The following is a 25,207-nucleotide window of genomic DNA, read 5'->3' as shown; positions in this document are numbered from 1 at the left end:
TTGTAATTGATTTGGTAAGTTATTAAAGATGGTTTAAAATATTCTTTGCAAATATGACATGTGACTTGTCTCTCTCTTGGTTTATTATTTCTATCAACAAAAACAAAATTTTCATTTGACGCACACATTAGTCATAGGGCGCCTCCCCAGGTGAGAGATAGGGGAATGCTCACTGGATATGGTGGGTACCAGGGAAATAAAATATTCAGGATGGACCAAAACCAGTGAAGAGGATGTCAACAGCTCAGATGCTGGAACAGAATGTTTTTTATAGCATTCCATCGGTAGAAGACGTGGAAGGCATTTCTACAGGGCAGGTAGAGATCAGAGTCTGGGAAAGGCAATCTGTCTAGGAAATGGTAATCCATTACTCAGCAAGCTTGGAAGCTGTGAGGTGGCAGCCCCATCACCATGCTTAACTTGCACTGCACTCGTAACGATGCCAGGGGTTCTATACCTACTGCCTCACATCAACGATTTGCCTCAGAAAATGGATTCAAAGGAAACGGACATAGGCTATGGAACAGGAATTCACGAGATAGAAACAAGAAACACTGCTTCACATTTGGGACATGGAACGTTCGTAGTCTTAATAAACCAGCAGCAGCAGCTACTTTGATATCTGAACTAAAACCATACAAGACAGATATTGCAGCTCTACAAGAAGTTAGGTGGCTTGGAGAAGGGGTACACTCGGAGGATAATTTTGTCATTTTTTATGTGGGAGATGAAAAACATCACGAATTTGGTACTGGTTTTACTGTTAAGAAAAGGATTGTTATTCGGATTAAGGAATTCCATCCTATTAACAAAAGAATGTCTCACATAACATTCAAACACAGTGGTACGATATAACGTTCATAAATGTCCATGCACTGACTGAAGATTCAACTGAGGATGGGAAAGATGAGTTCTATGAAGAATTAGAGAGAGTAGTCGAAAGTATTCCAACAAGAAATATGAGAATTATCTTAGGAGACTTTAATGGAAAAATAGGTAAAGAGGATATGTTCATCCTCACAATAGGAAAACATAGCAAGCACTCAACCACAAATGAAAATCGATTAAAAATGATCAACTTTGCACTGCCAAAGAATACGAGAATTTGCTCGACGATGTTCCCTCAGAAAGATATACACAAATATACATGGTGCTCTCCAGATGGCAAAACAGTAAATCAGATTGACCATGTTATGACAGATCAACGTTTCACTTCATTTATAAGAGATGTCAGAACGTACAGAGGAGCTGAAATTGGCTCAGATCATTTCCTAGTGATAAGAAAGATGAAAATCAAGATGATTTGGAATCAACAACCAAAAGCCAAACCAAAACCTAATTTAGAATCGAACGACTGAACGAACTGTCTGTTAAAGAAGCCTATGTGATTGAAATAAATAACCGATTTACAGCACTGCAAGAACCTGAGGAGGAAAATAGTGTCGAGAAGGCTTGGGAAAGAATAAAGACTGTAGTAACAGATGCAGCAGAAAAAACACTGGGAAAGAAAAAGAAACCGAAGAAACAGAAATGGTTCAACGAAAAGTGTCAGAGAGCAGTAGAAAGGAGGAAAGAAGCCAGGATACTGTGGCTGCATAATAAGGAGAGAGAGGACAGGAGGGAGATGTTCAGTGCGGTTAGAAGAGAAACAGCAGGAGCTCTATGAACAGAGAAAAGGAAATATCTAACTGGAGTCCTAGAATCTATACAATTGGAAAGCAGGAATGGAAACTCAAAGAAGTTGTTGTATACAAAGAAATGTAAGAGAGGTTATCAAAGCGAAAACCTATTCTTAAAACCTAAAAATCAAAATATGCTAACGCAGCTGGAAGGTATCCTAGAAAGATGGAAACAGTATTTCTCACAAATGTTAAATTGCATTGATCCACACATAACATTCAATTACGCAATGACTGTGAGTGACAGCATTAATAATGACGAATGTAGAATCACAGAACAGGAAGTGATCCACTCCATTCAAAAGCTCAAAAACAACAAGGCAGCAGGCGAGGGCCAGATATCAGCAGGGATGTTAAAAGAGGGTGGAAGCAAACTACACAAAGAAATTTATAATCTTATCACAATGATCTGGAAAACTGAAACACTACCTGAAGATTGGAAAACTGCAATAATATGTCCCATACACAAGAAAGAATGGAATGTGGAAATTACAGAGGAATCAGTTTGCTGAACATAATATACAAAATCCTATCAATGACCATTCTGGAAAAACGTAAACCTTATGTAGAAAACATTATTCAAGTTTACCAGGCTGGATTTCGAACAAACCGTTCCACAACTGACAATTTGTTTGCTGTATGACAGATCTTTGAGAAATACTGGGAATTTAACAAAAACATCCACCGTCTCTTCATTGACTTCCAGCGAGCGTACGACAGCATCCACAGGAGTAGCCTCTACAACACATTACAAGAATTTAGTGTACCCAGTAAAATCACTAGGATGATGCAATCTTGCATGGATGGCCCCCAGGCTGCAGTGAAGTTCAGAGCATCTGTATCCCCCACCTTTCCAATTAAAACAGACTTACGACAGGAAACCTTGCATTAGAGAAAGTGGTTCGGGAGAGTAATTTACATCTATACAATGGTCTCCGATTCGAACACAGCGAAGTAAAACTCTTGGGTTATGCTGATGATATAGTGTTGCTGAATGAAAATGAAGAAGAACTGAAAGATATGTACAGATCTCTCAGGCACAGTGCCAGCAAAATCGGGCTTTTGATTAACCAAGAGAAAGCCGAATACATGGAAATAGTCTGAGTCATAAACCCAAATCCTGACTTTGAAATTGATCAACATTCTAAATTCAGAAAAGTTCTCCAGTTTAAATACCTTGGATCACGTTTCAACAGTAAAAATATAATAACAATGGATATAAATGAAAGAATAGTTGCAGTGTCACGATGTCTGTACTCACTAGGCAATCCACTCAAAAGTACTGTATGGATAAGAAAGCTGGACGCTTACAAAGAATGAAAGAGAAGAACAATGTTTTCGAAAGAAAAGTAATGAGAAAAATCTGGGGACCTGTGTTGGAGAATGGCGTATGGAGAATTCGAAAGAACAATGAAATTTATCAGTTAATGAAGCAACCCACTATCATCCAGAAATTAAAAAGTATGAAACTGCAATGGCTGGACATTGGCCAGAATGGAAAACAACAGAATCACCAAGAAAGCATTTAAAGGAACTCTCCTGGCAACAAGACCATTGGACCGACCTCATAGAATGTGTAAAGATGACATAGAGTTGGACATTGCAGCATTAGGAATTTCCGCAGGGGGGAGAGAGGCTGCGAGAGACAGAAGGCGGTGGAAGCAGATCGTAGATGCAGCGCTTGGTCTACAGGACCTGTGATCACTGAGAAGAGAGAGAGACAGATTAGTAATATTTGTAAGATTAAAAATTTGTAAATATGTTAAATTTTAATTTAAATAAATTGATACTCTACTGAAGAAGTTTAACAATGCAAGCAACTGCAATTGGTTTAAAAACGTTAGTGAGCTAGAAGTTAATGAATTGTATTAGGTTAAGTGTTGTGAATATTTAAACTAGATTTGGTGACAAATTTGTATAGGACTTCATAATAAATTTGAGAGAATTTTACTAAATGGATATAATTAATAAATTAATTACTGGTTGGGGCTTTCGGTTTCTTGAAGATGGAAGTATTAAACTGAGATATAAAGGAATGAAGAAGCTTAAAAATAGTGATAATGAGTTTCATGATTTGGAATTTTTACTATGAATCTTGCTTTACTTCAAAAGTATCTGAAAGGACAATTTCATGTACTTTTCAATTTGCACTCATAGGTGGGATGAGAATGTAAGTTGACTTTTTGCAATTACTTTATATATATATATATATATATATATATATATATATATATATATATATATGTCATTTTATGTGAGTGTAATTATTTTCTATTTCGTCTAAAAATGGGACATTTGATTTTTTACGGTTGTTTGTATAGAAAATTTGTAAAACTGCGTTTATATCCCCAATACATATCTCCTTAGGGGGAACAGTCAGCATAAAATGGCCTCTACAGATACTTAATCTATTTTTTGAAGGGATCATCAAGCATTTAGGACTTTGCCTTAGGTTGTTAGTAAAAGTGATACATCAGAACAGCACCTTGAGGGCTACTCCGCTTTGCAGCACATCATTGTTAGTTTATCTCTATCAAAAGAACCATTGTTCACTTCATTAATACCGTAAAGCCTCGAGTTATGCAGAAGTATCATATCGTCCAAAATTGTGTTACTTATTTCCAGTGGTTAGACGTCATGTTTCAGTCTGCACATTTTGTTGTGTCCGACCACTCTCCCACCAGATGCCATAAGCTCACCTCGTCAAGTCCCCATACTGGTGGTGGAGCTCGAACATCTTACGGAGGGTCACCGGCATTTCGAGGAAGTCCAGAATGTTCCCAATGATGGGCAGCGTGGGCGGCCCTGGAGCGTCGATGTGGGGCTTGGTGGCCCACTTCCACCACAGCACCGCCACCAAGCCCGTGCAGCACCACACCACCAACTGCACCAACAGCCACAGCCACCACGCCATAGGTCAACAGGCAATGTGGGTTCCCAATAATCGACCTGCAGTCAGAACACAGCTGGTCACATATTCTCATGTTTCTCAGTACTGTGTACAGTAACGTTCAGAAATAATAGTCAGCACCAAATGATTCGTCAACAACACTGGCGATCGAAAAGTATTACGTTCATATAAGGAACAGTCAAAATGTTTCTGTTAGAAAACATACAGTCCAGAATCGGTGTACCAGTGAGACAAACTTGCCATGGTCATGGAGGCAATCATCCAGGCGATGCACCAAGATGAGAATACCCATTAAGTAAGACACTGTGTTCTGGTGCGTGAATAAGTGTACAGCCTCTCACGACAGGAATCGGCCACCCTTAAAGTCCGTTTCCAAACGACTGAAGGTGCGATAGTCACGCGGTGTGTGTTCAGGGCTGCAGGGCGCGTTCTCGACTGCCTCCCACTTGGGTTAGCAGGATGGGTCTGGCCTCCCAGGCCGACGGGCGTCCTGAGTGGAGCCGCGACCAGCATGGCACGTGGCGCACCATTCTACAGTGGTGGATTTCGACAGATATGTTGCTCCATACACATTCTGAACCCTCTAATGGATGTCTACCGCTGTTTTTCCTTTGGATACCAAGAAAAGAATAACAGCAAGTTGGCCCTGCTTAGAAGCACTTGGTAACAACATCGCCAATCTCGTTTCTGCATTTACCGCAGACTCACCTGAAACATTCACGAATGCTGCGCTGATCTCTTGGCTACTTATCGGTGCTTATGTATCGGCATGGGCGTCGCGCTATGTTGCATATGTGCTGCAGAAACGCCGCCAAACTGAAACAGTTTGATCATCCCTTATAAACAGTGCATGAAATGAAAAACACTTTTGCGAAAAAAGGTCACTTACCTTTTCGAGTGGAGGTAAGTGTATTAAAATTTTATTATAAAGAGGCATAAATAATAATTTTTCATATTTAAAATTTTATTAGCTTGTAACATTTCAGTTTTGTTAGTGTGATACGCTTTCTACAGGTATTTTGTAAAATTTCACCTAAATAACAACAAAATGTTGTTGATGTGGTCTTCAGTCCAAAGACTGAAAGCTCTCCATGCTACTCTATCCTGTGCAAGCCTCTTCATTTCCAAGTAACTACCACAACCTACATCCGTCTGAATCTCCATATCATATTCATCTCTTGGTCTCCTTCTACGACTTTTACACCCACGCTTCCCTCCAGTTCTAAATTGGTGATCCCTTGATGCCGCAGAACATATGCTACCAACCGATCCCTCCTTCTAGTCACGTTCTGCCACAAATTCCTCTTCTCCCCAATATTATTCAGTATCTCCTGACTAGCTACGTGATCTACCCATCTAATCTTCAGAATTCATCTGCGGCACCACATTTCGAATGCTTCAATTCTCTTATTGTCTAAACTATTAATCGTCCATGTTTCACTTCGATTCATGACTACACTCCATACAAATACTTTCAGAAAAGACTTCCTGACACTTGAATCTATACTCGATGTTAACAAATTTCTCTTCTTCAGAAATGCTTTCCTTGCAACTGCCTTTCTGCATTTAGTTTCCTCTCCACTTCGACGATCGTCAGTTATTTTGCTCCCCAAATAGCAAAAGTCATCTATAACTTTAAATGTCTCATTATTTAAGCTAATTCCCTCAGTTTCCCGAGGTCAGCTTCTACCAGTTTTTCCATTCTTCTGTAAAGGATTCGTGTTAGTATTTTACAGGCATGACTTATGTAACTAATAGTTCTGTAATTTTCACATCTGTCAGCACCTGCTTTCTTTGGAGTCAGGATTATTATACTCTTCTTGAAGCCTGAGGGTGTATCGCCTGCTTGATACATCTTGCTCACCAAATGGAAGAGTTTTGTCATGGCGGACTCTCCCAAGACTATCAGTAGCTCTAACGGAATGTTGTCTACTCCCAGGGCCTTGTTTCAATTTCAGTGCTTTGTCAAATTCTTCACCGACTATCATATTTCCCTTCTCATCTTCCTCTATGTCCTCTTCCATTTCCATAATATTGTCTTCAAGTGCATCTCCCTTGTATAGACCCTCTATATATTCCTTCCATCTTTCTGCTTTCCCTCCTTTGCTTACGACTGATTCTCGACCTGAGCTCTTACTACTCATACAGGTGGTTCTCTTTCCTCTAAAGGTCTGGTTAATTTTCCTGTAAGCAGTACCTATCTTACCCCTAGTGATACATGCTTCTACATCTTTACATATCTCCTCTAGCCATTCCCACTTAGACATTTTGGACTTCCTGTCCTTCTCATTTTTTAGAAATTTCTATTCTCTTTCGCCCACTTTATTTATTACTTTTTTATAATTTATCCTTTCATCGATTAAATTCAGTATCTCTTGTGTTACCTAAGGATTTATACCAGCCATCTTCTTACCAACTTGATCCGCTTCTGCCTTCACTATTTCATCTCTCAGAGCTACTCATTGTTCTTCTATTTCATTCCTTTCCTCTGTTCTTGTCAACCGTTCCCTAATTCTCCCTATGGGACCCTCTATAATCTCTGGTTCCTTCACTTTATGTAGGTCCCATCTCCTTAAATTCCGACCTTTTCGCAGTTTCTTCAGTTTTAATCTACAGTTCATAACCAATAAATTATGGTCAGAGTCCACATCTGACCCTGAAAATGTCTTAAAATTTAAAATCTGCTTCCTAAACCAGCATCTACTTATTATATAATCAATCTGAAACCTACCAAACTCTCAAGGTCATTTCCACGTATACAACCTCCTCTAATGATTTTCAAACCAAGTGTTGGTTATAATTGAGTTATACTCTGTGCAAAATTCTCCATGGCGGCTTCCTGTTTCGTTCCTTTCCCCCCAGTCCATATTCACCTACTACTAGTAGGCGTATAATCTTGTACTACTGTGGTGGGTGTGTGCTTCGTGTCTATCTTTGCTACAATAATGCGCTCACTATGTTGGTCATGGTGGCTTGTCCGCATTCTTATTTTCCTGCTCATTATTAAACCCAATTCAGCATTCCCCCTGTTAGATTTTGTATTTATAACCCTGTATTCACCTGACCTAAAGGCCTGTTCGTTTGTCACGGAACTTCACTAATTCCCACTGTATGTTACTTTAACCTATCCATTTATCCAGTTCCCTTTTTAAATTTTCTAACCTACCTGCCCGATTAAGGGATCTGACATTTCACGCTCTGGTCCGTAGAAAGCCCGTTTTGTTTCTCCTGATAACGACGTCTTCCTGAGTAGCCGCACCCTGAGATCCAAATGGGGGACTGTTTTGTCCCTGGAATATTTTACCCAAGAGGATGCCACCATCATTTAACCATACAGTAGAGGTGCATGCCCTCGGGAAAAATTGCAGCTGTAGTTTCCCCTTGCTTTCAGCCGTTTGCAGTACCAGCACAGCAAGGCCGTTTTGGTTGATATTAAAGGGCCAGATCAGTCAACCATCCAGACTGTTGCCACTGCAACTACTGAATAGGGTGCTGCCCCTCTTCAGGAACTATGTGTTTGTCTGACCTCTCCACAGATACCCTTTCATTGTGGTTGCACCTACAGTACAGCTATCTGTATCGCTGAAGCACGCAAGCCTCCCCACCAACGGCCATGTGCACGGTCCATGGGTGGGAACAACAAAATGTTATCATTAAAAGTGGTCACCGAAAATAGCCATTACGCCGATATGAAACTTCCTGGCAGATTAAAACTGTGTGCCGGACCGAGACTCGAACTCGGGACCTTTGCCTTTCGCGGGCAAGTGCTCTACCAACTGAGCTACCCAAGCACGACTCACGCCCCTTCCTCACAACTTTACTTCTGCCAGTACCTCGTCTCCTACCTTCCAAACTTTACAGATGCTCTCCTGGGAACCTTGCAGAACTAGCACTTCTGAAAGAAAGGATATTGCGGAGACATGGTTTAACCATAGCCTGGGGGATGTTTCCAGATTGAGATTTTCACTCTGCAGCGGAGTGTGCGCTGATATGAAAGCTGTGAGGACAGGGTGTGAGTCGTGCTTGGGTAGCTCAGTTGCCCGCGAAAGGCAAAGGTCCCGGGTTCGAGTCTCTGTCCGGCACACAGTTTTAATCCGCCAGGAAGTTTCATATCAGCGCACACTCCGCTGCAGAGTGAAAATCTCATTCTGGAACCATTACGCCATTACAGTATGTAAGTTCAATAGTTGGTGGTTAAAGTTGCTATAACTTTCTCTTAATTTTCGTGCTATCTCTTGAAACAGTTCTGGCCTGCTCTGAACAGCAAAGTACTTCGGACACTGAACACATCCACACAATTTGGACTAGGGGTTCTCGCGAACTGCAGACTGTACATTTTCTACGTGGTGAGTACTGCACTGTGATTCTCGTGGCATTTAGTGATACTTTCTATAGTGACTACTGCTCTTTCAAAGCGCCTAAATATGTGGTTGCTGAAATGAGGCGTGCAATCGAACAATGAGAACCAAAACGCTGTGGCCACACTCTCAGTAGCGTACCGGTCCGTTTTTGGAACGCAGTGCAGCGGCGAACTCGCGTGGCATGGATGTGACTGACAAGTCTCCGGTAGATTTCTGGATGTCTGCGGCACCAGACACACCTACCAATATGTCAAGAAGTGCCCCGTAAATTATGGCCTGACGACTTTTTGGGGTGGAACTGACGCCTATAGCGCTGCAAAAGGGTTTCCATGCGGATGGGATTAGGCGAATCTGGTAGTTAAGACACCAAAGTGAGTTCACTATCATACTCCTCGAACTAGTGCAGCGAGATTCTGGCTTTGTGAGAGGGACAGTTTTAAGGGCTTCCACTTGTTTTCTTTTCTTTAGGGTTCCGTGCCTCAGATGGTAAAAAAGGAATCCCTGTAGGACCGCTTTGGTGTCCGTCTGTGTATCTGTCTTCCTGCTTGACTCTCTTGAAAACCCGTTTTCTCAGGAAGAGGTAGATGTGTCAAGTTCAGATTCATGTCACAAGTTGCGGTCAATAGTCAATAGTCCCAGTGTAAAAAGGCTGAAGCTTCTAAGTTAGTGCAGTCAGATGGAACGGCCGTTTATGTCGCACATTTTGATAGTTGGAAACTCACTCATCAAAACCTATAGGGTACTTTCTGCTGATCTACAATGCTGAAATTTGGTAAGAAGTAATGTTTCAAGGTACAAGTAAAGGAAAACAATCTGAAAATTATTATTTTGTAATTAAATCAAACGAAAAAATTCTTTTTTTCTATTTTTAGCCGACGAAACTCTTGAAATTAAAACGATCAGTAGTTCTACATTCATCCAAACTGGTTAGCAATGGTAAAAGTCAAACATCATGCAAGGAATGATTTTCTTGCTCGTACGACGCGTATCGGAATTTATCCATCATCAGACATCTTTGCGAATGTTGTGTCATATACAACTTGAAACACCGTATCTACGTGCAGTACTCGCTCCTGCATAATATGATGATGACAAACGCGTCATATGAGCAATAATGTCATTCCTTGCTACCCAGATAGCCTTAATGAGAACTATTGATTATTATAATAGTGGTTGACTGCCTCATGCGTGACATTATGCCACATTTACACTTTTGAAATTAAAACATTCTCGGAAATCTTGGAATCCCTGTGACCGATACTTGGCAATATCTTTGTAGAAAATAAGTAAAACTGGTTGAGTTCCTCGACTCCTGGAATGGATGGACTGTCTGGATACATAAGTAAGTGTGTGCAGGGCTCTCAAAGCGTGAGTCCTATAAGAACATGATCAACTTTTTTTGGACTATACTGACTTCAGTGAAAACGTCTTGGAAATATACCAATTTTTATGGAAAATTTTTAACCGAGGATTAAAATTGACATGATCTGGCTTCGATCTGATATTCAGAATCAGAAAGCGTTTTCATAGCGGAACGAAGAATCTATGTAGCACTTTAAATGGGTCAACACTATAGTCACGTCTAATTTCCTGGAAAAATCTGTAAATCCCTTTCTGCAAGAACACGTGTCATCATGATGGAAAACCTCATTTCGTAAACAGTAGAACCTGTTCACGAATGAACCTGAAATAAAGTACGCTCCCGAAACATATTCAGCATCAGCTTGAAGCCTCGACGTTGTCGCCAACACTGACTTAACCTGTACTAGCGGAATAGTGCAGTCAACGTAGGAATCTTGGCCAACAAATCGTACCGGCTCCAATTTTTGCACAGTGATAAGAGGGAGTCTCGCGAACAACACACTAAAAAACGGGACCGGTGGGGAGTGGGGGCTTACGAGCGGATGGGGGGTAGGCGTGAAGGCTATTAAAAGTCACATTGTTGTGTTTTTCTCGAATAACTCGAACTCTGCGTTTCCTAGAGAAAATGTCTCCCAGTACAAAATTACACTGCGCTACATGTCCTACAAAAATGACCTACTCTTTTTCCCGCTGTAGCTAACTGTTTCCACGTTGCAAGGGACGGAAAAACTGCAGATTAGTAGAAATATTGTTTTAATGGGTAGGATTCAAATTTGTCTTTAAACGGAGAACAAATGTTAAATGTGTGTACAGCATTTAAGTGCAGCAGAACCGTATTAAGAGATCAACCGTGTTCCTGAGGGAGGTGCAACCAGGTGAAGAGCAGGATGTTTGGGGTGGACGTGCAGGGTTAGGTAGATCTCCACATTGTGTTCATACACTTCCCTCCTTCAAAATCAAACTGAAAATGGAGCAGGTGACTCCCCACTCTGCCAGGCGCACTGTGTCACAAGAAACTGTTATGATAGGAGTCGGAAACCGTTATCTTCCGAGGAGCCAAACGTTATGTCCTTCTTGCTACTGATAAATAGGCGGAAGGGATATGTCGCTGTAGGAATCTGGACAGGCAAGCAAATGGTTAGGTGACACAAGTTCGCTTTAAATAAATATACAGAGTGAGTCACAAACGACTACACAACTTTGAAATGATACAGCAATTTACTGAGAAAACGTACAGAATCGGTAGAGGAGCTATTTTGTAGCAAGCAACCTCAAGTTTGATTCACGTAGTGCATCACTACCCCATTGCGCCATCATGAGCGCCAGTATAGTGCACGAATAAACTGGCTACTTTCATTGGTACGGAGCGTGCTAGCTGGCTGTTTTGGTTTCATGAAACGAATTGTGCAACAACTGAGCGGCGTAAATGTCGCATCGGACAGACCTACAGCTTACACGAAAAATCGAATAAACGCTGCCGTTCCACAAGTTACGTACCGATTTTCTGCATCGAGTGTGAAAAAAAAAAAAAATGATTACCAGTGGGACGTTTGCCGCATCATAAATGATAGTCACACCGAACCAAGTGACACTTGACATGTTTATCTGAAAGTTGAGCATGTTTGTTACAGAGTGACACATCAACTGATTCCATAAGTTATTTCAATAGAATTATGTATCGCCGATCAGGGTGGCCGAGTGGTTCTAGGCGCTACGGTCGCGGGTTCGAATCCTGCCTCGGGCATGGATGTGTGTGATGTCCTTAGATTAGTTAGGTTTCAGTAGTTCTAAGTTCTAGGGGACTGATGACCTCAGAAGTTAAGTCCCTTAGTGATCAGAACCAAATTCTGTATCATTCCAAAGCTGTAAAGTCCTTTTCGACAGACCCTGTACTTTACTCGACCTGTTGCTGAAGAACTGCTACACTGTTGACAACTTGTGGCGGCTGTGGCTTGTTATAACCAAAAGCTTGACGCGGACGTGCGTCTAAGTACACCGAATGTTTGCCGGTACAGTTGGCTGTCAACAGTTCGTTATAACGTTTGGCGCCGTCTAGCAGCACGAAACTTATCTCGATCCAGAAGAAGGTGCCCATCACCTGAAACACCATTCTGGCGGCCTGGAGGCTCTTCATTGGTCGGGTCATCCTAGTCGTGGCGATGTTCAAAGGGCCGCCCGCGACGCGCGCAGGGTCTTCACCGACGCGCCAGCTCCGACACCATCCACAAGCTAAGCTGCTACAGAAATAACGACAGGATGTCTCACGAAGCTATGCCGACCCTCCACATCGCACTTTATGAAGTATCTACATCTACATCTGCATACACACTCCGCAAGCCACCACATGGAGGAGGGCACCCTGTACCAGTACTAGTCTGTTTTCTTTCCCATTCCACTCGCAAACAGAGCTAAGCCTCCGTATGATTCTCAATTTACACAATTTTTATTGCAATGGTCACTGCGCGAAATGTACGGAGTAGAATCATTCTGCAGTCAGCCTCAAATGCCTGTTGTCTAAATTTTCTCAACAGGGCTTCTTGAAAAAAAGTATCTTTCCTCTAGCGAGTCCCGTTTGAAGTCTCGAAATATTACTGTAATATGTGCGTATTGTTCCAAACTACCAGTGACAAATCGAGCAGCCAGCCTTTGAATTACTTCAATGTCTTCCTGTAATCAGACGTGGTATTGATCTCAAATACTCTAGCAGAAGTCAAGAATATATCGCTCCAGAGTTCCATATGCCGTCTGCTTTATAGATGATCCGCACTTTTCTAAAATTCTCCCAAAAAACCAAAATCGGTTATTTGCCTTCCCACACTACGGCCCTTACATGCTCATTCCATTTCATATAGCTTTGATACGTTACGCCCACATATCTAATCGGCGTGACTGTGTCAAGCAGCACATTACGAATGCTGTATTAGAATACTATGTGTTTGTTTTTCCTCCTCAGCTGACTTAACTTAAATTTTTACTGGCGATAGAGTGTGCAGACGTGCCGGCGGGATGTTATTTCCCACAAAATGCCTCAACACTGCATGGAATGCACATATGTACTAATGATATTAATGTGGCGGAATCGAGTTGGATCAGGTTATGAAGTTAGAATGAAATGTGTTATCTGTATGTAAGGACTGAGTTCCTTGGGACACTTCTTTGTGATCTGGTCTCGTTATAAGTGCCCTGAAGAAAGCGTATAATAAAACGAAAAACGTTCGCTATATTTAATATTATTTATTCGATGGTATTACATAGTGTACCTAAAGTGGTGACCCCAATAGTGAGCGAGTTTGCTGGTCAACAGAACCTCCCTGACATTTTGTGGGAGCCTGCACATCCAAAAGATCTTTAACGAAGTGTCAGCCAGCAGTTCGTTATCTGTGAGCACGTGAAGTGAGCAAAGAATTTAAGATGGAGAATCATCGATACACGCGTACACGCTGCACTCTGCCTCGCTTTCTACATCCGTTTACCTTCCCCCACATGAATCCTCTACCATCTTATCTAAGTGCCATCCCTCCTCACCCACATTGAACACCGCCACTTCTCCAGTACCATCCGTAAATTAGGTTCTGGTAAGCTCAATGTCTTGCCTCTGATCACCAACCCTGGTATGCTGCTGCGCCTTGGCGAACATATCCTTCCATCCCTACACCTACACCTCACATAAACGTCAGTGAACTCCCTCTCTCGGGCAATGAGATCTGTCCTGACATTTGTCCCTCCTACCAACTCCCCCACGTATCTCGTTCCACATCAGGGCTCCTCTCTCCTTTCCGCTCTCCATCCATCCCTGTCCCTTTCTTCTTGTACCACTACCCTCCCCACCATCATTAGTCCTCCTCACTCTCTATTCTTCCCAACGTTTTTGTCCCTACTATGCACTTTATCTCCTACCTATCCCCTCCATAGTTTCTCCTCGTAACAGACCCTCGACTCTTAACCGACTCTCTCCAACATATCCTCTCATCCCACAACATTCCCAGGTAGTTCAAGTCCTTCAGATATAAGCGAAAGTGAAGTCCACAAACGCTTTTATCGTGGAAGAATATCACCTCATTGCAACTGTGTCCCTTTAGCTGTCCATCATCAATCTTTTTAATTTAAAATGTAAACAGTCTTCATATTTTGATTTTTCTATCGCCTTTATTATCTCTTTATGAATACTCTTGGCTGAAAAGCAGAGTGCTGTGCCGCTGACAGCCTACCTTCCGCCCATATGGGGTGTGCTGGATGAAATTGCAGTAAAGAAAGATAACAAGTCTTTCAACACTAAAATATTTTATATACCGATTTTTTCTTGTGTATTGCACTTTATTACATGAGTTGAATCATTCCTAAGGCATGGTACACAGCGAGAAAGTTCATGTAAGCGCAACGCTCTTGACTAATCATCCCCTCTCCCCTGTCCTACGGTCACTGTTAACTTATTAAAAATAAGCTTCTTCAACAGAGGGCTATAGTTCACAACGTCTGGTCTGGACTTAGTTTGGTGCATTTAGTTGGTCTAAATAACTTTTAAAATAGTGTAAGTAAATCGGCGGAAAGTGTAAATGTTCTTCAGTTTTCCTCTTACGTTGCATCGGTTCAAAATTTTTACAATTTTTCAGGTGAGTATACACCATTATAAATTATGCATCTTATTGTTTCTAATCAAAAAGACACTAAATTCTTCAGTCGGTTTACTGTGGCAGGTTGGGGATCCTCTCAAGGGAACTACTATTAACTTATTCTAAAGTTAAATTTCATTTTATTTATTTCAGAGATGTATATCATGAATTTGTTTCGACAGAAAGGTGTTCTCCTACACACTCATTAGAAGTTCCAGAGCGAACTGCATTGGACGATGAGGGACGTTCTTCATCTATGTTAAAATTTCTCGAAAATTAGGGCACTGATATGGTTACGTTAATGGGCTTAGGCTTTGACGGTTGTTCTACAACGGTAGGGCCGGCCGAAGTGGCCGTGCGGTTAAAGGCGCTGCAGTCTGGAACCGCAGGACCGCTACGGTCGCAGGTTCGAATCCTGCTACGGGCATGGATGTTTGTGATGTCCTTAGGTTAGTTAGGTTTAATTAGTTCTAAGTTCTAGGGGACTAATGACCTCAGCAGTTGAGTCCCACTGTGCTCAGAGCCATTTGAACCATTTGAGCCATACAACGGTAGGCCATCAAACTCGAGTAATGGTTAGGATCAAAGAAAAATATGCTCGAGCTGCTATTTCGACTATGCATTGCACATACTTAATTTAGTGCCGATGACCTTCACAGTTTCCAGGAAATTCGAACACTGTCGGGACAGTACATTTAATTATTAGGTTCTTTAGAGAAAGTGTATTGCTTAGGAAAGCAGTACATAACATTTCACTGTTCTGTGAAACTAGGTGGTACACAAGTATACGTCAATAAAGGTATTCAGAGAAAACGTCTTGGCAATAAAGGATAGCCTCAGTCACCTAGCAAACGACATTGAAAACAACCAGGATATCAGATCACATGCCAGGAAAATAGGTAACGCAAATTATCAGCTGCTTTTATTATTTGTCTACACATTGTCTCAAGGCAATCTTCGTATCATGAATCAATAATGAACAAAATCCAGGATACTGACATTGATCACCACTCTGCCGCCAGATACAACACTGACGCGCTAGTCAATTTTCAAAAACAGAGAGAAAGCAATGAAGAATTCACAAACATCCTCAAGGCAGTGAAAGAAATCTGTAAGGAACGTGATATAGATATAAAAGACCCAAGATTGGCTGGAAGGCAGCCACACAGATGCATGTGAATGTCAGGTTCTCAGCGCCCAACGATTATTTCAGAGCGAAAATTTACAATCAGAGTACCTATTCTACAGTCACGTCACTTATCACAAACTTTGGAAAAGGTAAAGACATACCTTTTGTAAGGTGGCTATAATTTCACACCTTGCAAGTACTCATCTACATACTTTGCAGTGATTTACAACCGGAATTAGGTATCATTTGATAGGTTCTACACCGTATATATGAATATTTAAATAACACTGACATTGTCACGTACACCTTGTACGTAGTTGTTAACGCTTATTGCACGAGCCTGCCGGGGTGGCCGAGCGGTTCTAAGCGCTACAGTCTGGAACCGAGCGACCGCTGCGGTCGCAGGTTCGAATCGTGCCTCGGGCATGGATGTGTATGATGTCCTTAGGTTAGTTAGGTTTAAGTAGTTCTAAGTTCTAGGGGACTGATGACTTCAGAAGTTAAGTCCCATAGTGCTCAGAGCCATTTGAGGCATTTTTGAGCTTATTGCGTGAAAGGCGATGGAGTGTGTTTATTATCAAAATGGCGTCATAAATGATTGCCTATACGAGTAGACGTTGGAACGCCAGTGGGAATGAAACGGCAGGCGCAACTCAGGTCCTGGGTGGAAAAGCCCGCACAAGTGTGTTGGTCCTGCTTAACAGAGGAAGCAGCCCTAGCCGGACAGTCTGGGCACCTGAGCGCTGAAGCACAATAGACTGGCGGCTGGCTAGTATTGTAGCTATCCTGGAAGGATAACCAGAAATTCTGAAAATCTTGGACGCCTGGAGTAGCACCTTGGACGTTCAAAGGTGGAATTTTTCCCCTATTTTTAATGAAAATGTAAAAGAAGGATGATTTAATGAGAGACTAAAAAGTTTACAATAGTTTAATCAAATCAATAACGTTGAAGTAGGAGTCAGATTATGGGTTGAAGCCTGGATCAATAAAGAGCGTTTGAAAAAAAAAAAAAAGAGAGACAAAGCTCCATGATATACTTGCAGGAACTATCTTTTACCCAGCAACTAGGAGACGGCTTATAGTCTGCCAAACTATACCCCCCCCCCCCCCCCCCCCCCACAGCCTACACCGCAGAGTGTTCCTTCAGTGCACTGCAAGGGAGTGAAGATCAGGGTCGGAAGTACAACTTGAGCGGACCGTCTGCCAGGCTTGTGTCTTCTTGGCATCCATAGTAAAAGAGCGAAATTCCGGGTTTCGAAGACAAAGAGATTGACGTGTTTGGCAAAAAGAAAAGAAGTTTACAGTTTTCTACCGCAGATAAATATTACTGTTAAATCCATAAAGTAACCTATGGTTTTTGATCAATATTAATACAAAATCTTATGCGGTGTGCATTTTTAGTTTGTTTGCTGTATATAGTATAAGGACCATCCTCCTCCAATTGTGTTTCTGGTTTCGATGAAGTACACTTCTGGCCATTAAAATTGGTACACCAAGAAGAAATGCAGATGATAAACGGGTATTCATTGGAAAAATATATTATACTAGAACTGACATGTGATTCCATTTTCACGCAATTTCGGTGCATATATTCTGAGAAATCAGTACCCAGAACAACCACTTCTGGCCGTAATAACGGCCTTTATAAGCCTGGGCATTGAGTCAAACAGAGCTTGGATGGCGTGTACAGGTACAGCTGCCCATACAGCTTCAACATGATACCACAGTTCATCAAGAGTAGTGACTGGTGTATTGTCACGAGCCAGTTGTTCGGCCACCATTGACCAGACGTTTTCAGTGGATGAGAGATCTCGAGAATGTGCTGGCCAGGGCAGCAGTCGAACATTTTCTGTATTCAGAAAGGCCCGTACAGGACCTGCAACATGCGGTCGTGCATTATACTACTGAAATGTAGGGTTTCGCAGGGATTGAATGAAGGGTAGAGTCCATGATGCTGCAAACGTCGTCGAACTGTTCGTGCAGATGGTTGTCGTCTTGCAAACGTCCCCATCTGTTGACTCAGAGATCGAGACGGCGCTGCTCGATCCGTTACAGTCATGAGGATAAGAGGCCTGTCATCTCGACTGCTAGTGATATGAGGCCGTTGGGATCCAGCACGGCGTTCCGTATTACCCTCCTGAACCCACCGATTCCATATTCTGCTAACAGTCACCAACGCGATACGATAAACCGCAATCGCGAGAGGCTACAATCCGAACTTTATCAAAGTCGGAAACGTGATGGTATGCATTTCTCCTTCTTACACGAGGCATCACAACAACGTTTCACCAGGCAACGCCGGTCAACTGCTGTTTGTCTATGAGAAATCGGTTGGAAAGTTTCCTCATATCAGCACGTTGTAGGTGTCGCCACCGGCGCCAACCTTGTGTGAATGCTCTGAAGAGCTAATCATTTGTATATCACAGCATCTTCTTCCTGTCTATTAAATTTCGCGTCGTAGCACGTCATCTTCGTGGTGTAGCAATTTTAATGGGCAGTAGTGTAGTTAAAATAACTTGTTATTTTTATAGAGTCTGAGTACCGAGGCCTAGGTATTTTTGTAACAGGACAAAGTTTTTAACCAAGGATGAACTGGAATTTTTTTATGGTCACTTAGAAGTCGCCATTCATGTACCAATATTAAAGACTGGCGACCCATTTGGCATCGCATGGGCTGCACTAATGGTAAGTATCTGCAATTGGAAGAGTTGTCTGGTGTGCCGGTAAATTTGTTTACGCACCGCTGCGTAGGGTTGCGTAAAAATTCAGAAAACAACGCTAGTTAAATGAATATTATTGCTTTCATATAACTGAAACGTTTTATGCAATGCACGCTAGGATAGTTCTCAAGAGACACGAATACTACCCATTCCATACGTTGAGTATGGCATATGACGATTTAATTAATAAGGTTCGAGCGAATGTAAGTATTGCATGCGATTAGTGGCTGTATGTGTGTGTGATCGAATACATCTTTTAATTTTTAGCACATCTAACATCGGAGATGGCAGAATGGATCATTTCCGAAGGCCATAAATAAAATGAAACACAAAAGAAAAAAACATAACGTAAGATTTGGCAGGGATTTGTAATAAAATCGAGATTTGCGACTACCTAATATCAAACCACGACTTCTGCATGGGAGGAGACCGCCAGGGAAGCAGCACTGTAATTGTGTATAACGAAATGACCGCTGGAATAGGTTGTTTAACGTGGATAACCTAAAACTGCAGAGTAAAGATTTATCACAAATGTATATATGAAATCACAAGAAAAAGTGTGAATAAAGGTATCGGTAATCACCTTATAAGCTTATAAAGTGTCCAGACATGCGACCACGAGAAACTTTTCATCTCTCTTGGCTAAACATAATATTACAAGACTGGAGGCTAAAATATAAAACTACAGAATGGATTGTTCCTTTGCCCGTGTGTAAAACTATTTAAGTCTTTTAATCTCTGATATAGAGTACTTAAGATGTGGTCCACTGTACTCTGCGCCAAATACAGCCATGCAGTGTCTGCTAACTACTAGCTCCTGTGTAGTGTTTATCAACGTTGTGCAGCTTGTCCACTGGGGTACTAAGAATCCGACAACTGACTGATGTGCAAGTAAGTCTGCCCCACTCTCAAGACCGAGAAGTGCTTATAGGTTATTCTGGACAGCATACAGTTTTAATTATCCACCTGTAAATTACGTGGAGATGCTAAAACCGACTCCAACAAAGACAATATAAGTATTACAGTGCTATAGTACAGCAGGAGAAACACGTTTGTCTCAATCCAGGGCATTGTTCTCCACAATGCCGTCGGATATAGAACTGAGATTTGTTTCTACAAATAGTATTATACCACAAGTCTTAAGAAAGACAAACAATACATCAAACGGGCTTAAATAATTCCCCATTAAAGAAATTACTCTGTTCTGTTGTGTGAATGTACTAGGTGAAAAAAAAAAACTGGAAACAGAAGAGGTCGAAGATAGAAAACGAAAACTAGAATACATGGCAAAAACAATTGCCGCCACTAATGAAAAAGGAAGAAGCCACTGTGGATGTACAGGAAACACTGACAATTTACTTTACACACCCAGTACGGAAAAGCCTGGATGCAAGTGTAGAATACAAGCGGTCAGCATGTTCTATAAATAGCTGTGGTAAAATGCCCTTATGTCGGAGTACTGGCTGAAAATGCCGACATCGAGAACGTTTAGTACATTAAAGCCGAGACGAAAAATCTGTTTATAAAGCCCCATTCACATCTGGTTCTGCTTAAAAATGATGGTTATATTGCTTCTGAATCTTTTGCACTCACTTTTGTGCTCTTAGTAACAGAACAAGCATTTGCAGAGTTTCAAACTGTTGGAGTAACATCATTCAATGTGAATTAGTTTGCAAAAATTGTAAAGTTAAAGTACATTACTGAAATTCCGAAAGAATTTCGAGCTGATGATCTGTCAACATGTATCCGGGTTGAGTGTTTAAATAACTGTGTAATGCCGGAAATAAAATTAAAATTCCCGGATGCACTCAGCCAGAGGAACTGCGAGAAGCAACAGAAGTGATTGTTGAAGCATAAAGGAGATAGTTTACAGAAAAAAAACTAGGCCTGTATTAGAAACGGTGAATAAACTTTCTTTTTACTTGTCAAACTACTGGCTGGAGAATGAAATATATGGTTCAGATGTAGACGTACATAACAAATTAAAATTTATGTTGGTTGTCACTAAAACTACACCAAACAAAAATAATGAAATAGTTATTTCTCTATGAATGTATATGCAGAAATTAATAAGGAATATTTTCTTTCGTATTCTCTACTCAGTCAAACGTTCTAAGATAATCTCTTGTTATCAGTTATCTGTGTGTGTGCTTTTTGGATGCAGGGGGCAAGGCAGTATAGAGTGAGGTTGACCTCGAAAATTAGTTCAAAATTAGGCAGTTGAAAGCATAGTAACCTTCTTTGCTTACTTGTACGAAATAGCCGGTCAACGGACAGTGCAGCAGACAGCTTCTTCCTGCTTCGAAACCCTACACTGAATGAATCAGAGCTGCTTGCTTTGGTGTATAGGTCTCAACTGGCGACGCTTGAAACGAGTTTTGCTCCCCTTTCCGATCACAACTGTATGTCTGCTCTTGTCCACAGTGCTACTCAAAACTATCCTATAGCTGCTACCGGAAGAATTGCATCCTACCGACCTACAACTGTATAGGTAATGAGGAACTTATACACAGATACGTGGTAAGAAGGTCCAGGGCATAAAACTATAACTGAAATGTTGGAACGTCAATACGAATTGCCACAACTGACGGATAATGCTTCAAGGCTGTAATTAAACATCAAAATTGTCATGGAAATTAAAAAGAAAACATACTCTTAAACAGCAGACCATAATGCTACGCATGCGCTGGGAAATGAGAAAAATCGTTGTAATAACACAATTACCTGAGAAACTGATCCAAAAGATCTCACCAGGAGGGAGTGGCGGCAGTTTCTGATGCTTTCAGCTCGATGTACAGCTACTGACTGACTCACCTCCAACTCTCCCTCCCCTCCTTTCTCCTACTCTTCATCCTACAGCTAGAGATACCAGTTTTTCAGGTGTCATCTAGTCTGTCGCTAGTAGTACACAAATAGAGCTAAGTGAAACCCTTTATAATTCCATAACGAGTGATTACACAAGCATCCCACTGCGAGATTGCAGCAATTGCAACATGGACAATGGCTGCAAATAGTCAATTTACACTATCCTATCAGATTAATTGTTTAACGATTTACAAGAGTCGAAATTCACCACCTCCTTATGAAGATTGTTCTTCATAATAAAACATATTTTCAGCGTTTGAGTATCACATGCAAATATTTTGCAAATCAAGAAATTAAATTTCCACCACAAATAGATCGTACTGCTAAATATATCGAAGTTTAAAATGGCTCTAAGCACTATGGGACTCAACATCTGATATCATCAGCCCCTAATCTAAGGACATCACACACATCCATGCCCGAGGCAGGATTCGAACCTGCGACCGTAGCAGCAGTGCGCCTCCGGAATGAAGCGCCTAGAACCGCTCAGCCACAGAGGCCGGCTATATCCAAGGTCTTGAAGACACTGATGTTTGAGTACGCTAGCACACTCCTCCAACGTGTCTACATTACAATAAACATACCTGGCTGAAAAAACCACATACACACACACACACACACACACACACACACACAGTCCACCGAATGCTGGGTAGGTCACCCACGCCGGCCAGCACAGGACTGAAGGCCCGCACCCCCGCTGGCCACGTCGGCACCTGCGCACACGTCTCCAGCCACACTGAGTGCTCAAACTGCGTTTAATGTTTCAGTTTTTGCTGACAGCTGAGCGTCATCATCCATCTTTTTCAGCGGTTTGATGAAGGAGAGAGAAAACGTTTCCTTTTCATCACATGATGCAGCGTCATTTCTTACAGCTTTTAAAATCTCGTGTTCAAAAGTTGTAAGCATTTTCTTTTTGTTATTAATTGTGGTTCGTTGCAAGTCACTAAAGGGAGTACATGGAGCAGCTGCCGAATTTTCAGGACTTGGTGTTGCTGATTCACTTCATGGAGTGTTGTAGTTTCCAAACGTTTTGGCATCTTTGACGTGTGGAACAAGAAACAGCAATTCGTCGTAATATCTGTATTTCTTTTCCTTCTTTGTACCTTGTCCTGGACTTGATATTCACAACTATAATTGTCTCTTATACGTTTCGACTTTGCTTGAATGTCTGTGACTAAATATGATGAAAATAGACTATTTATCTACCTACTCATAGCTGACTTTCATTTGTTACAGCGTCAGGCAACATTTTTCTCCTATTTACATTATCAGTTTCTACTTGGAGAGTCTACCACACATCACATTGCACCACAAGTTTAAGACGCAATATGGGAATGTTTGATGACTAAGTATAAGCCAGAAAAAGCAAGGATAACCTTAAATAATTTCAGAAGACATTTATCGCACTACTTTTCCTAATGTTCTCAGCGGTCTAGACGGCAAACTTACAGGAATAGCAAAGCCCGGTCAAAGTGGTTCCCTGTGCTACAGTTATTCGAAATACTTTTCTATTACTTTAATGGTAATTTGCAACGGAAACTACTGTTTTACTTGCATTAAAGTAAGGGCACACGGTGGTTTCGCTGATTCAAACGTACTTAAAAATACATCGCTTAACAGGAGACTGGAATTGGGGCGATTCAATTTACCAGCACCGACAATACTACGTAATGACCCCAATGGAAACTAAGGCTGTTTGTACTTATGTACACTCCTGGAAATTGAAATAAGAACACCGTGAATTCATTGTCCCAGGAAGGGGAAACTTTATTGACACATTCCTGGGGTCAGATACATCACATGATCACACTGACAGAACCACAGGCACATAGACACAGGCAACAGAGCATGCACAATGTCGGCACTAGTACAGTGTATATCCACCTTTCGCAGCAATGCAGGCTGCTATTCTCCCATGGAGACGATCGTAGAGATGCTGGATGTAGTCCTGTGGAACGGCTTGCCATGCCATTTCCACCTGGCGCCTCAGTTGGACCAGCGTTCGTGCTGGACGTGCAGACCGCGTGAGACGACGCTTCATCCAGTCCCAAACATGCTCAATGGGGGACAGATCCGGAGATCTTGCTGGCCAGGGTAGTTGACTTACACCTTCTAGAGCACGTTGGGTGGCACGGGATACATGCGGACGTGCATTGTCCTGTTGGAACAGCAAGTTCCCTTGCCGGTCTAGGAATGGTAGAACGATGGGTTCGATGACGGTTTGGATGTACCGTGCACTATTCAGTGTCCCCTCGACGATCACCAGTGGTGTACGGCCAGTGTAGGAGATCGCTCCCCACACCATGATGCCGGGTGTTGGCCCTGTGTGCCTCGGTCGTATGCAGTCCTGATTGTGGCGCTCACCTGCACGGCGCCAAACACGCATACGACCATCATTGGCACCAAGGCAGAAGCGACTCTCATCGCTGAAGACGACACGTCTCCATTCGTCCCTCCATTCACGCCTGTCGCGACACCACTGGAGGCGGGCTGCACGATGTTGGGGCGTGAGCGGAAGACGGCCTAACGGTGTGCGGGACCGTAGCCCAGCTTCATGGAGACGGTTGCGAATGGTCCTCGCCGATACCCCAGGAGCAACAGTGTCCCTAATTTGCTGGGAAGTGGCGGTGCGGTCCCCTACGGCACTGCGTAGGATCCTACGGTCTTGGCGTGCATCCGTGCGTCGCTGCGGTCCGGTCCCAGGTCGACGGGCACGTGCACCTTCCGCCGACCACTGGCGACAACATCGATTTACTGTGGAGACCTCACGCCCCACGTGTTGAGCAATTCGGCGGTACGTCCACCCGGCCTCCCGCATGCCCACTATACGCTCTCGCTCAAAGTCCGTCAACTGCACATACGGTTCACGTCCACGCTGTCGCGGCATGCTACCAGTGTTAAAGACTGCGATGGAGCTCCGTATGCCACGGCAAACTGGCTGACACTGATGGCGGCGGTGCACAAATGCTGCGCAGCTAGCGCCATTCGACGGCCAACACCGCGGTTCCTGGTGTGTCCGCTGTGCCGTGCGTGTGATCATTGCTTGTACAGCCCTCTCGCAGTGTCCGGAGCAAGTATGGTGGGTCTGACACACCGGTGTCAATATGTTCTTTTTTCCATTTCCAGGAGTGTATACATGTTTTAAGACAGTATCCGAGTCTCAACTGTGCAGCAATGTATTTATAATTACGACTTGCACGAGAAAGAAGAATGATTGAATCTACTTTTGGTACTCTTTTAAACAAGTTGCGAATTTCAACAACAGCTATAGATCTTCAATTAAATCGTACAATATCAGTAGTTAAAGTACGATGCGTGTTAAACAATTCCGTCAGAATTAAAGATGGAATTCAATTTGATGATACATTATTTGATAGAGCATTACGACATATACAACCAACATATCTAAGAAGTAACTAGGTAGGTCTGGAAGTACAAGATTATTTTGCTAAATCCTTTATATCGCCACAAGATTCGATTTCGTGACAATACCATTCTGTCAACAGGCACAAAGAAGTACAAAAAATTAGTTCTAGAAACTACCTACTTCGAAGGGAGGGAATGTGT

At 42.2% G+C, this 25,207-nt stretch overlaps 1 protein-coding gene across 1 annotated transcript in view; it reads right to left on the bottom strand.

The window, feature by feature from the left end:
* LOC126106606 (cytochrome P450 4C1-like) overlaps positions 1 to 21,553 on the bottom strand; it is a 55,265-nt gene extending 33,712 nt beyond the window's left edge. Inside the window, exons 1-3 of the mRNA XM_049912948.1 lie at positions 21,497 to 21,553; positions 5,299 to 5,406; positions 4,379 to 4,628 (exon numbers count right to left, since the gene is read on the bottom strand). Of these exons, the coding sequence (XP_049768905.1) occupies positions 4,379 to 4,593 (215 nt within the window). The 5' untranslated portion in view covers positions 4,594 to 4,628; positions 5,299 to 5,406; positions 21,497 to 21,553. The remainder of the gene's footprint in view (positions 1 to 4,378; positions 4,629 to 5,298; positions 5,407 to 21,496) is intronic.
* Between the last annotated feature and the right edge of the window lie 3,654 nt (positions 21,554 to 25,207).

This window comes from Schistocerca cancellata, chromosome 10, assembly GCF_023864275.1.
Source record: "Schistocerca cancellata isolate TAMUIC-IGC-003103 chromosome 10, iqSchCanc2.1, whole genome shotgun sequence".
Taxonomy (NCBI): domain Eukaryota; kingdom Metazoa; phylum Arthropoda; class Insecta; order Orthoptera; family Acrididae; genus Schistocerca; species Schistocerca cancellata.
This window is presented reverse-complemented; position numbering and strand designations above follow the sequence as displayed.